The sequence below is a fragment of the Octopus sinensis genome, linkage group LG13 (genome assembly GCF_006345805.1).
Source record: "Octopus sinensis linkage group LG13, ASM634580v1, whole genome shotgun sequence".
Classification (NCBI taxonomy): Eukaryota; Metazoa; Mollusca; class Cephalopoda; order Octopoda; family Octopodidae; genus Octopus; species Octopus sinensis.
In genome coordinates, this window is record NC_043009.1 from 8,684,374 (window position 1) to 8,699,674 (window position 15,301).

At 40.1% G+C, this 15,301-nt stretch overlaps 1 protein-coding gene across 3 annotated transcripts in view; it reads left to right on the forward strand.

Annotated features, from left to right (window-relative positions):
* The window catches only part of LOC115218400, a 214,951-nt gene that overhangs the window by 134,502 nt on the left and 65,148 nt on the right, over window positions 1-15,301 (forward strand). For all 3 annotated transcript variants that reach the window (XM_029788189.2, XM_036508141.1, XM_036508142.1), the window contains one exon: window positions 10,463-10,638. In XM_029788189.2, coding sequence (XP_029644049.1) covers window positions 10,463-10,638 — 176 coding nt within the window. The remainder of the gene's footprint in view (window positions 1-10,462; window positions 10,639-15,301) is intronic.

Here is a 15,301-nt window from a genome sequence, read left to right on the forward strand (position 1 = left end):
TATTCTACATGTATTTTGAGGTCCTTTTTTCCCACTGGTTGAAAAAATTATACTTTTATGTAGTTTGTGGCTGTGTGTTTAAGGAGTTTACCTCCCAACCACTACGTTTCAGGTTCGGTCCCACTTTGCAAGTGTCTACTATTATAGCACCAGGTCATTCGACAGGCTTCTCTTATCCTTTTACTTGTTTCAGTGCTCGTAGGGTGCTAATCTGAGCGTGATCGTTGCCAGAGCAACCAACTGGCTTCCTTACCCGTGGTACGTAAAAGGGCACCGTTCGAGCGTGATCGTTACTAATGTCGCTTCACTGGCACCTGTGCCGGCGGCACATGTAAAAAGATTCAAGCGAGGTCGTTGCCAGTACCGCCTGACTGGCGCGTAAAAAGCACCGATTACACTCTCGGAGTGGTTGGCATTAGGAAGGGCATCCAGCTGTAGAAACTCTGCCAGATCAAGATTGGAGCCTGGTGCAGCCATCTGGTTCGCCAGCCGTCAGTCAAAATCGTCCAACCCATGCTAGCATGGAAAGTGGACGTTAAACGATGATGATGATGATGATTGAACTGGAACCATACAGGGGCACTGTCTTCAACAAATCGATCCCAGTACTTATTTGTTGAACAAATTGATCTCTGGTACTTTTTCTTTTTTTTTTTCTTTGTTACTTGTTTCAGTCATTTGATTGTGGCCGTGCTGGAGTAGCACCTTAACCCTTTCGATACCAAACCGCCCAAACCTGCCCGAATTTACCTATTCATATTTAAATGAGAATATCAGAGCAAATCTCTTTAGTACATTCGTGAAAACACGTATTATATTTTGTAAACAGTTCAACTACAGTTTTGTACAACAATCGAAGTGTAATTTTAATTCCGTGAATTTTGGGAGATTTTTTTCCGAAATTTGTTCCTATTGTGTTTTCAAAATTTCTAATTCTGACAAAAAGTGGATACGAATTTCATTATATCAAGCAGCGAGTCAGAATTCGAAGGATTTTCTACTGAAGACCTTCATAAATCTAACTCTATGACTGAAAAAAAAAAGCATGTGGTATTTGATAATGAATCTGATGTTTCATTTTCCGAAAGTGAAAACAGTGAATCCGAGAGCTCCGACAGCGATAAAGAAAATGAATTGGCACCTGAATGGAGTGAAAATTTAAAAACTGTTTCTTTCGGTGATTTTTCTGAAGAAACTGGACCAAGCCACAGACTTTCCCAGAAGAGTAAAGCCATAGACTATTTCTTTTTACTTTTTCGAATGAGCCTATTTGAAATCATTACGGCGGAAACGAACCGTTACGCTAAACGTAAACAAAGCGAAAGAAAGGATAGTTTGTGGTTTCCAACCAAACCTTAAATGAAATTAAGACTATTTTGCCATAAATATTATTATGGGTATCAGAAAGTTACCCAGAATAACAAATTCTATCGTAAAATTTTGTTGTATACCCAATTGAATATTAGCTAATAACCCATTTTCTATAGCGATGTTTGAACAAAATTTTAATAATTTTATATTTTGTTGAATTTACATGTATCTACCTGCAATTAGAGTCACTTTGTGACAAAAATTATAGTATAGAATTGGTTGAGAACATTTCATTAAATTATCTTCCAAAATTCACATTAATATATTGATAAATAAAAAAGTTATTGTTGTTTAATGAAACCAGACTAAATTTATGATTACGTTAGAAATTAATTGAAACACATTTTGGTCAGAAATATAGTAACGAAAGGGTTAAAGGGTTTTAGTCAAAGAAATCAACCCCAAGACTTATTCTTTGTTAGCCTAGTACTTAATTCTATCGGTTTCTTTTGCCAAACTGCTAAGTTACAGGGTCATAAACACGCCAAATCTAGTTGTCGAGCGATTGTGGTGGGAGGCAAACAAAGACGCACAGATAAATATATATGCATATATATATATATATATATATATATGATGGGCTTCTTTCAGACTCCATCTACCAAATCCACTCACAAGGCTTTGGTTGACTCAATTGGTGTCTTTTGCAAAATTGATAAGTTTATAGAAACATAAAAATAAACAAAATAAAGGTAGCGAGTTGGCAGGAACGTTAATGTGACGGGCGAAGTGCTTAGCGGCATTTCGTCTGCCGTTACGTTCTGAGTTCAAATTCCACCGAGGTCGACTTTGCCTTTCATCCTTTTGGGGTCGATAAATTAATTACCAGTTATGCACTGGGAACGATGTAATTGACTTAATACCTATGTCTGTCCTTGTTTGTTCCCTCTATGTTTAGCCCCTTTTGGGCAGTAAAGAAATAAGAAACATAAAAAAACCAACACCAGTTGTCAAGTTGTAGGCAGAGACAAACAGGGACATGAATACTCATACACACACCCACACACACACACACACACACACACACGTCTACTAAGTCTGCCTTGTAAGCAGATTTGATAGATAGAATCTGAAAGAAGCTTATCATGTGTGTGTGTGTTCTTGATATGACATTGCATGTTAGTTGTAAATAAGTGTCACTGTTGTACAAGCAGTGTTGTTCACTTCAAATATTTTGCAAAAAACATGTCTATCTGTGGGGAAATTTTTATCTTGTCCAGAAACAGGTGAGGGTTAACAACAAGAAGGGCATAAACTCCACTCAGCCTATACAATCATGGTTGCCAAGCAATTGGTAGACACACACATGCACAATGAGCTTCCATGCAGCTCCTGTCTACAAAATTCACTCAAATTGTTTTGAGCGGCCTGAGGCCCTAGTTGAAAATCGTAACTCAAGGTGGCCATGCTGTAGGACTGAACCCAAAACCATGTTGGCTGCAGAGCGATATTCTTAACCACACAACCATGCCTGCTCCTGACCATGGCATGTAGTTTCTGTCTATACAGTTTCCATTTCTAAGGTGCAGATCAACCCAAGTCTCTGACAGTAAACATAGATGCTGCCAAGAGCAACCAAACCTAGAATCATGTTTTTTGCAAATTACTTTGCTACGCAGCCATTTTCTCACATACGTGAGTGTGTGTGTGCACGCACTCGTATTTGTATATATATAGGCGCAGGAGTGGCTGTGTGGTAAGTAGCTTGTTTACCGACCACATGGTTCCGGGTTCAGTCCCACTACATGGCACCTTGGACAAGTGTCTTCTACTATAGCCTCGGGCCGACCAAAGCCTTGTGAGTGGATTTGGTAGATGGAAACTGAAAGAAGCCTGTTGTCATCATCATCATCATCATCATCGTTTAGCGTCCGTTTTCCATGCTAGCATGGGTTATATATATATATGTATGTATGTGTTTGTGTGTCTGTGTTTGTCCCCCTAGCATTGCTTGACAACCGATGCTGGTGTATTTATGTCCCCATTACTTAGCGGTTCGGCAAAAGAGACTGATAGAATAAGTACTGGGCTTATAAAAGAATAAGTCCCGGAGTCGAGTTGCTCGATTAAAGGTGGTGCTCCAGCATGGCCACAGTCAAATGACTGAAACAAGTAAAAGAGTATATGTGTGTGTGTATATATATAAAGTGGAGGGAAGTTGTGGAAATGGGAGATCCTGGAAGACATGGGATGAAGTATTGAAGGCCAGTCTCAAAATGCTGGTGCTTATGAAAGAGATGACCGAGTCCTGAGATATGTGGAGCATTGCTGTCCTCAAGAAGACACGTCCACCACAACAGAATTGAATTCCTTAAACCAAAGTGTCACGTAAAAAAATGCATTAGTGTGGGTGCTGGTGCCATGTCCAAAGAAGCAGCCAGTGCACCCTGTACAGTGGTTGGTGCTAGGAAGGGCATCCAGCTGTAGAAACCAAGCCGAAACAGAATAGGGAACCTGGTATGGTCCTTGATCTTACCAATTCTTGTCAAGTCGTCCAGCATGGGAAACCAATATTGAATGATGATGATGTATATATGTGTATATATATATATAAACCATATACACATATAAACCATACACAGTCGGCAGGTTGAGAGATGAATCTTCATCATCATCATCTAACATCCGTTGTTCATGCTGGCATGGGTTGGATGGTTCAAACAGGGCTGGTAAACTGAGGGGGCTGCACCAGACTCCAGTCTGATTTGGCATGGTTTCTATGGCTGGATGAATAAATATATTTAACCACTCGACATCCTTAGGATTGCAGATGTACAATTTATATGTAGGATTTATATGTACATATATATATATATATAGTATGTATGTGTGTGTGTGTGTGTGTGTGTGTATATGTATGTATATATACTCACATGTATGTATGTGTGTGTTTAAACAGTTTGGTGTGGACAGGAAGAAGAAAAGACAGAACACATTTTTATTATATTATCTGTTATTGTGTTTTATTGAAGACAGAAGCTTCATTTGTCAAGTTTTGGGTTCCACGAGAGAGGGGGTGAGACGGAGCAAATTGGTGATTGTTTTTGTTTTGTTTTTTGTTCTTTTGTGATGAAGAGGAAATTGCATAGTTTTATTTTTGTCATGTCATATTTCAGACTGTTTATAGACAAATAGGTACGGCTTCTAAGTTTGTTTCGTTTTTTTATCATTTTATCTCTGGCCTTATCAACTTTTGTATGTCTGTGGGGGGGGGGTATGAGAGGGAGAGAGAGACTGTGTGTGTGTGTGCAGCACAGCACAAGTAAGTAAATTTATTTCATATTCCAGTCTTCTGTACATGGTAGACTTGTAAGAGAGACTTTTTGTGTCTGAGTCTATTCATCCACATCTGTGTATACTTGCATATATTTCTGTATGTATTTATGTACATACTATTGTGTGTGTGTATTCATATTTAGATGTGTGTGGTGTGTGTAAGAATGGAAAAATGTAAGACTGCCTACAGGAATTGAAATTCATCTGCTATAAACATGACCCTGCTGACCATATGTGTGTGTGGTTAATTCTAGACGAAAGAGAACTCCGTGTGTAGAGTATAGCCTTTTATTGAGATTATTGAACATACAATTACTCTGAGTAGCTGACTAGTTTCACTCCAGTAGGGATGAATACATACGTACATAAATATATACATATCAAAAATAAGGGTGAAAAATTGGATATTAATTTAATAATGCCATCAATTTAACACCAAGTGGCTTAGCGCATAAAAACCAGGGATACAATAAAAATTTATACACAAATATAAGAGAGTGACCACTATATGGTCGACTCTTGCGCTAAAAATAGATCCGCTATGGTATTAGCCACTAATACCACTGGTATTAGCCACTATTTAGCGCAAGAGTCGACCATACAGTGGTCACTCTCTTATATTTGTGTATAAATATATACATAGATATATACATGCCTACACACACACACACACATACATACATATGTACTATGTACTACATACATGCATGAGTGGTTAAGAAGTTCATCTCCCAATCCTGAAGCTACAAGTTCAATCCAACTACATGGCATCAAGGGCATGTATCTTTTACTATATCTCCAAGTCAATCCAAACTTTGTGAATGAATTTGAGCAAAGGGGAAACTGTAAGCTTTTCTTGGAGTGTCAAGCTTTGTCGCATATCATCATGCCAATTCAGCATCAGTTAATTGAATAACCAAAATGCTTATTGTTGGAACTGATGGAGGTTCCTTCATCACTCACACACTCACATATATCATTACTTTTATCTCCGTGTATAATCTCTATATATATAAACAGCAAAAATGTCTGTGTGTGTGTGTGTGTGTCCTTTATACAAATCCACAATTTTTCAGTTAGAGGGCTCGCACTTTCTATGATCATTCAAAACCGTCCAAGGGTGGTCGGGCACATCTTTACATTTCCCCAGTCACCCCGCAAAGCCATTAAAAAATCAATAGAAGTGACTTTTTTGCGAATTTTCTATCCAAAACCCAATCAAAATGCCCGAAACTTGATATGCCAATTGAATGCCAGCAGGCTGTATGTGATCGGTTGGAGATTTGGACAGTACTCGCGTGTATGTGCACACGCACGCAATTGTATAAGTATGCACTAGCACTACGACCCGGTGTTGCCGGGTCATAGTGCTAGTCTCTAATACTTGTTTTTATTATCTCTCAACCTGCATATTGGTTTTATCTAGTCCTCAACAGGGACACAGACATTGATTGCCATATGTTTAACCCTATTGATGGATACCAACTTGACCAAGACTACCCCTAGTTCTATTACTCTTTTTTACTTGTTTCAGTCATTTGACTGTGACCATGCTGGAGCACCACCTTTAGTCGAGCAAATCGACCCCATGACTTATTCTATCAGTCTCTTTTGCCGAGCTGCTAAGTTATGGGGACGTAAACATACCACCATCAGTTGTCAAGCGATGTTGGAGTGACAAACACAGACACACAAACATATACACACACACATATATAAATATATGTATGTGTGTGTGTGTGCGTGTTTAAAATTAAAATATAGTTTTTAGTATCAAACTATGATAAAGTGATGTAGAGGCCTTATGAATGGGGTTATATTTTAAGAAAGGTTCCTGCAAAACACGGCATGGTTAAGGAACTGGAAAATAAACCTCAAGAAACACGTGTAGCCGAGATATAAGTAGTAAGTCTTAAATTAAATTAAAATTCTTTTATATGGTGGGATGAAGGGGCCTACTATCTCTAAATATATATATGTATATATATATATATACACACACACATATATACAACAGGCTTCCTTCAGTTTCTGTCTATCAATTCCACTCACAAGTCTTTGGTCAGCCCGAGACTATAGTAGAAGACACTTGCCCAAGGTGCTATGCAGTGGGAATGGAACCATGTGGTTGGTAAGCAAGCTACTTACCACACAGCCACTCCTGCGGCTATAATGTGTGACGCTTACAGTACCTAGGTTTCCCAAGCGGTCACCCATCTAAGTACTAACTAGGCTCGACGTTATATAAGCTTCGTGTTTTAAAGTGGACCAAATTAAAACCCTCCTTCCAAATATCCTGTTAATTTATGTTGCAAAATCCAGCTTAATAAATGCAAAGTCATTTTAACTAAACTTTTCATTATTTTCAATATTAATTGAAACAAAAGCACTACATTTCAAAAGAAATTTGATAACAAAAACCTTTTATAATCATGTGTTTCCTTATTCAAATTTACTGCATGACAACTTGAGCAAATATCTTGTGCAGTAGCTTCGGTTTATTCCAAGCTTTGCAGAAGCTAATTAAATGGGTTGTATTTATTCCTGTATGGCAGAATTAAACTGTTGACTAGTATAACATACTATCTGGCACTTAGTGGATTCCACTTTTTGCAAACATTCAGAACAGATCTTCAGTCTAAGGTTAAATTATGAAGTATAGTGTCATAGTTCTTTTACTCTACCAAGACTTGAAGCTCTGCACAAGGGCTTGTTGTATTTCATCTCTGACTAAATTTTTTTTTTTTTTTGGTAAACTAATAAACTACATGTTTTCTCTCCCACCCTTCTTGTCTCTACCCTCTTCCATTTCTTACATCTAGCTGCTCAGCAACTACCCCGTTATCACTGCTAATTTCTTTCCTCTCACCATTATTACTACTGCCATTAATCTCCATTTTGCTGTCATTACCTTCACCACTAAGCTCTCCTCTCTTCTAGTGACATAACTGTGTGGTTAAAAAGCTTGCTTTGCAACTACATGGGTTTGTGTTCAATCCCATTGTGTGGCATCTTAGGAAAGTGTCTTTTACTATTGCCTCATGCTGACCAATGCCTTGTGTGGGAATACGATAGATAGAATATATGAGGGAAACCATTATGTACTTCTGTATTTATATATATATATATATCATCGTCATCATCATTTAGCATCCATTATCCTTGCTGGAATGGGTTGGACAGTTTGACCAGGGCTGACAAGCTGAAGGGCTACACCAGACCCTAGTCTGATTTGGCATGGTATCTACGACTGGGTGCCCTTCCTAACACCAACCACTCTGAGAGTGTAGCGGATGCTTTTATATGTCACCAGTGTGGGTGTCAGTTTGCATGACACCAATATCTGCCACAACTATGATTTCACTTCTTGGCTTGATCGGTCTTCTTCTCAAGCACATCATTTGCCATTGCCTCCATGAGGCCCAGCTCTCACAAGATGCTTTTTACATACCAGTACAGGTGCTAGATATGCAACACCAGCATCGGCCACATTGCCTGTGCGAGGCCAAATGCTCAAAAGATGCTTTTAACATGCCAGATAACGACCACAGTTATGATTTCACCTGGCTTGACGGGTCTTCTCAAGCACAGCATATTGCCAAAGGTCTCGGTCACTAGTCATTGCCTGTGTGAGACCCAACATTTGAAGATCAGGCTTCACCACCTCATCTCGTGTCTTCCTGTGTCTCCTTCTTCCACAGCTTCCTTCCACTTGTAGAAATCAGCACTTCTTCACACAACTGTCCACATCCATACACATCACATGACCATACCAATGCAGTCGTCTCTCTCTCTTAATGCCTCTTATGCCCAGCTTTTCTCTCAAGACACTCCCACTTTGTCATACATGCACACTGACATTACACATCCAGTGAAGCATACTAACTTCAATTCTTTCAATCCTATGCATGTTCTCAGCAGTCACAGCCCATGTTTCAATGCCATGTAACATGGCTGTTCACACACAAGCATCATACAATCTGCCTTTTACTCTGAGGGAGAGGCTCTTCATAACCAACAGAGGTAAGAGCTCTCTGAACTTTGCCCACCCTCTTCTTAATCTAGCAGCTATGCTCTCAGAGCATCCACACCCACTGCTGACTTGGTCACCTAGGTAACAGAAGCTATCAACTACTTCTAGTTTTCCTCCCTGGCAGTTGATGAAATCTACTTTCTGAACATTTATAGTGTTTATTGTACCTGTGCACCTTCCACACACAAAAACTATTTTCCCTGTTAACCTTCCCCTGATATTGCTGCAACCTCTTATGTAGGTACATCTTAAGAATTTCTAAATATGCCTTTCCTACAAGCACAGCCATCTACCTGAGGGAATTTATGATTTATCTGCTTTCCTACTTACTAAGACTTTGGATTTTTGCTAGGTTAACTCTAAGGCCCTTCAATTCTAGACCCTTGCTTTCAGACCTGAAACTTCTCTAGTTCTGGCAGTGATTCAGCTATAAGAACAATGTCATCAGCATAGAGGAACTCCCAGGGGCAGCCTGTCTTGAATTCCTCTGGTATTGCCTGGAGGATTATGATGAATAAGAGTGGGCTGAGGACTGATCCCTGGTGAACCCCTACTTCTACCCTGAATTCTCCACTATACTCATTGCCAACCCTCACCTAACTGACAGCATCCCTGTACATGGCTTGTACAGCTCTCACCAACCAATCATCTACCCCTATATATGTGTGTGTGTATATATATATATATATATAGAGAGAGAGAGAGAGAGACAGACAGACAGACAGACAGACAGAGAGAAGGAGGGGAGAGATTTGCATCTGTGTTGTGATGTCTTTGTGTTTGTCACCCACCACTGCTTGACAACCAATATTTGGTTTGTTTATATCCCGTAACTTAGCAAAGATCAATAGAATAAGTACAGTAGGGCCTCACTTTACAAGACCCCGGATTTACAAGTTTTTACAAGTTTTATTTTCTGTTTATGGGTTTTTGCTTTACAATCTTTCTCTAGGAATGAATTAACTCATACATCGAGGCATTACTCTGCGCCTTTCCCTTGGATAACAATGGTGGCATGGAAAGGGCAGGTCGGTGTGCGTGGGCGATTGCTGGTCCTCCATAAAACAACCTTGCCCAGACTTGTGCCTGGGAGGGTAACTCTCTAGGTGCAATCCCATGGTCAGTCATGACCGAAGGGGGTTACAGCAACTCTACCTTCAAGTGGTGCCCCAGCTTGGCCACAATCCAATAACTAAGACAAGTAAAAGATAAAAGATTTTACTGCCACCACTGTAGTCTCCCTTACCAATGCCATGATTACAACCACTGTTTCTATCCACCAACACTTTTAAGGTTCCCTTAGTCTGCTGCTGCTGCTGCTGCTGTTGCTGATGATGATGATGCTACCATGGAGGCCAGTCTCCAAAAGTTTAGAACTCAGAACTTACATTCATGTAGCAAATCCCAAGAAACTAGTGATGGTCTTTTGCATCAGCAGTCAGTGATTATCCCATCTTATGTTCTCTCCCTCTACAGCCCTCTCTCTCTCTCTCTCCCTCCCCTCTCTCTCTCTCTCTCCCTCTTCTCTCTCTCTCTCTCCATTCTCTTTTCTCATCATTCTGTCCCTTTCTGTTTCTATTATCATTGCTCTATTTTACTCTTGTCTAGGTTTTATTGTGCTCCTCCTATCTCACTGTCACTCTCTCATTCTTTCCCTCTCCCTCTCTTCTTCTTCTCATGGACCACCATTCTTCTTTGTAATTTTTCAATTGTCTTCTCTTCCACCACTATTTCACAACAATCCCTCCAGCCATCATCACTCTTTCGCTTTCTCTGTTTCAGCAAGCGTCAGTACAACTGTCTCCACCAGACACCAACTTCATGTACATGGTACCTTAATGATGGTGCCTATTCTTTCCAACCAGACGAGAGTTATCGAATGCAGATTACTGTCCGCAACAGGAGAAAAAAACTCATCGCAAAGTCTAAGATCTTCTATATTTATTCTGCATTAATTGGTAAGCAAAGTTTTGTGCTTACAACTGTTTTTTCTATTCTCTCCTACTTTTATTTAGAAAAATTTTATATAAATTTTTTTTTGTGAAAAATATTGTTATGAATTAGTTTTTCAGCAGCCTATGTTCTGCTTTACTGCATTTACAGTAGTGAGGATAAGAGAAAGCCAGGCAGAACAAATATTACTAAAGACTTTGTTTAAAAGTACCAGTTTTTTTTTTTGGTTTTACCAAGTTACTCTCTTTTACTCTTTTCAGTCATTTGACTGCGGCCATGCTGGAGCACCGCCTTTAGTCGAGCAAATTGACTCCGGGACTTATTCTTTGTAAGCCCAGTACTTATTCTATCGGTCTCTTTTGCCGAACCGCTAAGTGACGGGGACGTAAACACACCAGCATCGGTTGTCAAGCAATGCTAGGGGGACAAACACAGACACACAAACACACACACATATATATATACATATATACGACAGGTTTCTTTCAGTTTCCGTCTACCAAATCCACTCACAAGGCATTGGTCAGCCCGGGGCCATAGTAGAAGACACTTGCCCAAGATGCCACGCAGTGGGACTGAACCCAGAACCATGTGGTTGGTTAGCAAGCTACTTACCACACAGCCACTCCTACACCTATTTGTTCATATACCTTTTACAATATCACAGTATCAACCAGACAATTAGATGTTGTTATATGCTGCTGGTCACAATCACTGGCGTAACTAGAGTGTGTGCTGCCCGGGGTGGCCCGTCCGTTTGCCATCCACTAACCCCACAAAAAACATGTATTGCCTACAGCAGACCCAAAGTGCCACCTGAGGCGGACGGCCCTTGCTGCCCCCACCTAGCTACCCTAGTGGTCACAATGTGCTTCCAGTTTGTTGCCCGAGAAATGACAGCTACATCACCACTCGTAGCTCAGTAATTTTCAGAGAAGCACAAATGTAAACAATGTGTGTGTTGTTCATGCATGTGTCACATGCACATACAACGCACAGATGCATGCATGCGCACACACGCACACACACACCTGAATGACATTCATGACTTGACTGCACCATTCTTTTCCATCTTGACCCAAATTGCTTCACTAAATCACCTTCCCGCTGTCGTAGAGCTCTTGCAAGTGGCCTTTTCTGATCTCTACATCCTATCATAAAGAGCCATTGCTTCAGAATGAAATAATCGGGTGTGGCTGTTTGGATTCTGATCATTTGGTACTGCTGACTGCACTTTCAACTTATTTTGGCCACAGTACTTTTTGGCACTGGAGGCAAAAACCACATGCACACATGTGCAAAAAGATACATATACAGATTGCTACCAAATCCACTCACAAGGCTTTGGTCAGCCCAAGGCTATAGTAGAAGACACTTACCCAAGGTGCTGTGCAGTAGGACTGAATCCAGAACCATGTGGTTGGGTAGTAAGCTTCTTACCACACAGTCGAGTCTGAAATTCATATTTGTGATTGGCTTCTGTATAGTTTCCTATTTCTTTACTACCCACAAGGGGCTAAATATAGAGGGCACAAACAAGGACAGACAAAGGGATTAAGTCGATTACATCAACCCCAGTGTGTAACTGGTACTTAATTTATCGACCCCGAAAGGAGGAAAGGCAAAGTCGACCTCGACGGAATTTGAACTCAGAACGTAAAGATAGACTAAATACCTATTTCTTTACTAACCACTAGGGGCTAAACACAGGGAGGACAGACAAAGGGATTAAGTCGATTACATCGACTCCAGTGCATAACTGGTACTTATTTAATCGACCCCGAAGGGATGAAAGGCAAAGTCGACTTCAGTGGAATTTGAACTCAGAACGTAACGACAGATGAAATACCGCGAAGCATTTCGCCTGGCACGCTAACGTTTCTGCCAGCTCGCCGCCTTTGTATAGTTTCCATCTACTACATTCCACTCACAAGGATGGATGGAAGCACTCCGTCGGTTACGACGACGAGGGTTCCGGTTGAGCCGATCAACGGAACAGCCTGCTCGTGAAATTAACGTGTAAGGGGCTGAGCACTCCACAGACATGTGTACCCTTAACGTAGTTCTCGGGGATATTCAGCATGACACAGAGAGTGACAAGGCCGGCCCTTTGAAATACAGGTACCACAGAAACAGGAAGAAAGAGTGAGAGAAAGTTGTGGTGAAAGAGTACAGCAGGGATCACCACCATCCCCTGCCGGAACCTCGTGGAGCTTTAGGTGTTTTCGCTCAATAAACACTCACAACGCCCGGTCCGGGAATCGAAACCACGATCCTACAACCGCGAGTCCGCTGCCCTAACCACTGGGCCATTGCGCCTCCACCCACTCACAAGGACATACTAGAAGACACTTGTCCAAGATGCTGTTCAGTGGCCATGAATCCCAGAACTGTATCATTGTGAAATGAGAGCTTCCTAACCACACAGCCATGCCTGCTGTTTCATTCCTCATTATATTCGCTTGTCATGGTTGGTCAGAATACCTACAGTTCTCACTACCATCTTATACAGTAACATTATTACAAATTTCCCCCTTTGCATACAAAGAGCTTTTGTGTTACATTATTCTTTTAATCTTAATCAACCTACTTCAATAAATAAAGAGGTTACAACTTTTACTTTATGGTCGAATAGATTACAAAAGAAAGGGGACAAACAGCAAATCCTTTCTGTATGAGAACACATTTTATTTTCGTCTTTATTTTCCCATACTTGAGTGAGTGGAAAGCTCTCTGGTTTTGTTGGGTTTTTTTAAAGTTTTTTTTTGTTTGTTTTTTTGGGAAGTGAGGTGTTATTTTTCTTTGTTGGTTTTTTTTTTATACTGGACACCCTTCCTACTCACCTCTTAATCACTGACCTGTGAAGTTATGGTTGTCAGTCAGTCACACAGAATGAACACAGAATTACCTGTTTTGTTCAGGTGTCAAATATATAGATTTGAATCATGACTCCTGTGATTAGCATATTAAATTCTTTTACTCTTTTACTGGTTTCAGTCATTTGGCTTCGCAGCCATGCTGGGGCACTTACCTTCAAGAGTTTAGTTGATATAATATCAACCTCAGTACTTATTTTAGTCTGGTACATTATTTTATTAATTTCCATTTGCTGAACCATTATGTTACAGCATAAAGGGGTACAATATGATGAGACTATTATAGTCTAATGTTGACATTAACACAAATATGGACTTTGGCTTCATGCACACACACACTCAGAGAACATATAAGTTTGTTTATTTCTGTTCATTTTACATCCGTTTTCCCATGTTAGCACATGTTACATGGCTATATTATTAAGACGTTGTTTACAGCTTGATATTCTTCCTGTTTCTCAAATGTGTGCCAGCAGGCAGTTTGTTGCCCGAGAAATGACAGCCACATCACCACGTGTAGCTCAGTAATTTTCAGAGAAGCGCAAATGTAAACAATGTGTGTGTGTATGTGTGTTGTTCATGCATGTGTCACATGCACATACGACACACAGATGCATGCATGCGCACACACACACACCTGAATGGCATTCTTTTGCAGCCATCATGCAATGTCCGGGCAAGGAGACACAAACATACATTTCTGAACTGATCAACTTTATCATCTCTCTATATATAAACGGCAAAATGTCTGTCTGTGTGTGTGTCCTTTATACAAATCCACAATTTTTCAGTTAGAGGGCTCGCACTTTCTATGGTCATTCAAAACCGTTCCAGGGTGGTCGTGCACACCTTTACATTTCCCCAGTCACCCCGCAAAGCCATTAAAAAATCAATAGAAGTAACTTTTTTGTGAATTTTCTATCCAAAACTCAATCAAAATGTCCGAAACTTGATATGCCAATTGAATGCCAGCTAGCTGTATGTGATTGGTCGGAGATTTGGACAGTACTTGCGTGTATGTGAGCACACATGCAGCTGTATATGCATGCACTAGCACTATGACCTGGCAACGCCGGGTCATAGTGCTAGTTTGCATATAATTGAAATAATTAGAACCAAATATTAAATCTGTACATGTTGTTGTGGCAGTAAGCTTACTCCATTAGCTTATAGGGGAAACATATTTTAACAGTCATGCCTTTTACCAATGCTAATCTCCTTTTACTAAAGCAGAGAATGAAACTGTAAAATCCTCACATCTTTTTTGGTGGTCTTTAAGATTACATCTGTCTTTGATGATGTCATAAGAATTCAGAAACTTTGAGAGTACGTGAAAATATGAAATAATTCTTTTTTGGGGAATAATGGATCTTGATGCAGATAAAGCGATTATTTATAGTTTTGAGTTAAATAAGAATAAATGAAGACATACTAAAAGTCTTATAGTAGGACAAATGGTAAATTGCACATGTAGCTTTGTTTGTTACTGATTCAGTCATCATTGGTCCACAATAACATGATGCATTCAGTTGCAAGTCGCATTTCGTTTATCATTGATTGATCTGTGTTGACACAGGTCCAAGCAATCGAAGATTCTGCTTGTACTGCAAAAATGCTCTTCAGTGACCACCCACTGTGACCAGTTGCCCAGAATGCACTGATTATTGCTTGTGTTCACATGACTGTACTGTGAGCCTGCATATTTTTTTTTTATAAGGCATTACAAACTTGTACCCATCAACATGGGACCGGTGAACAGAAAAAGTGTGAAGGCACTTGACCCTAACAAACA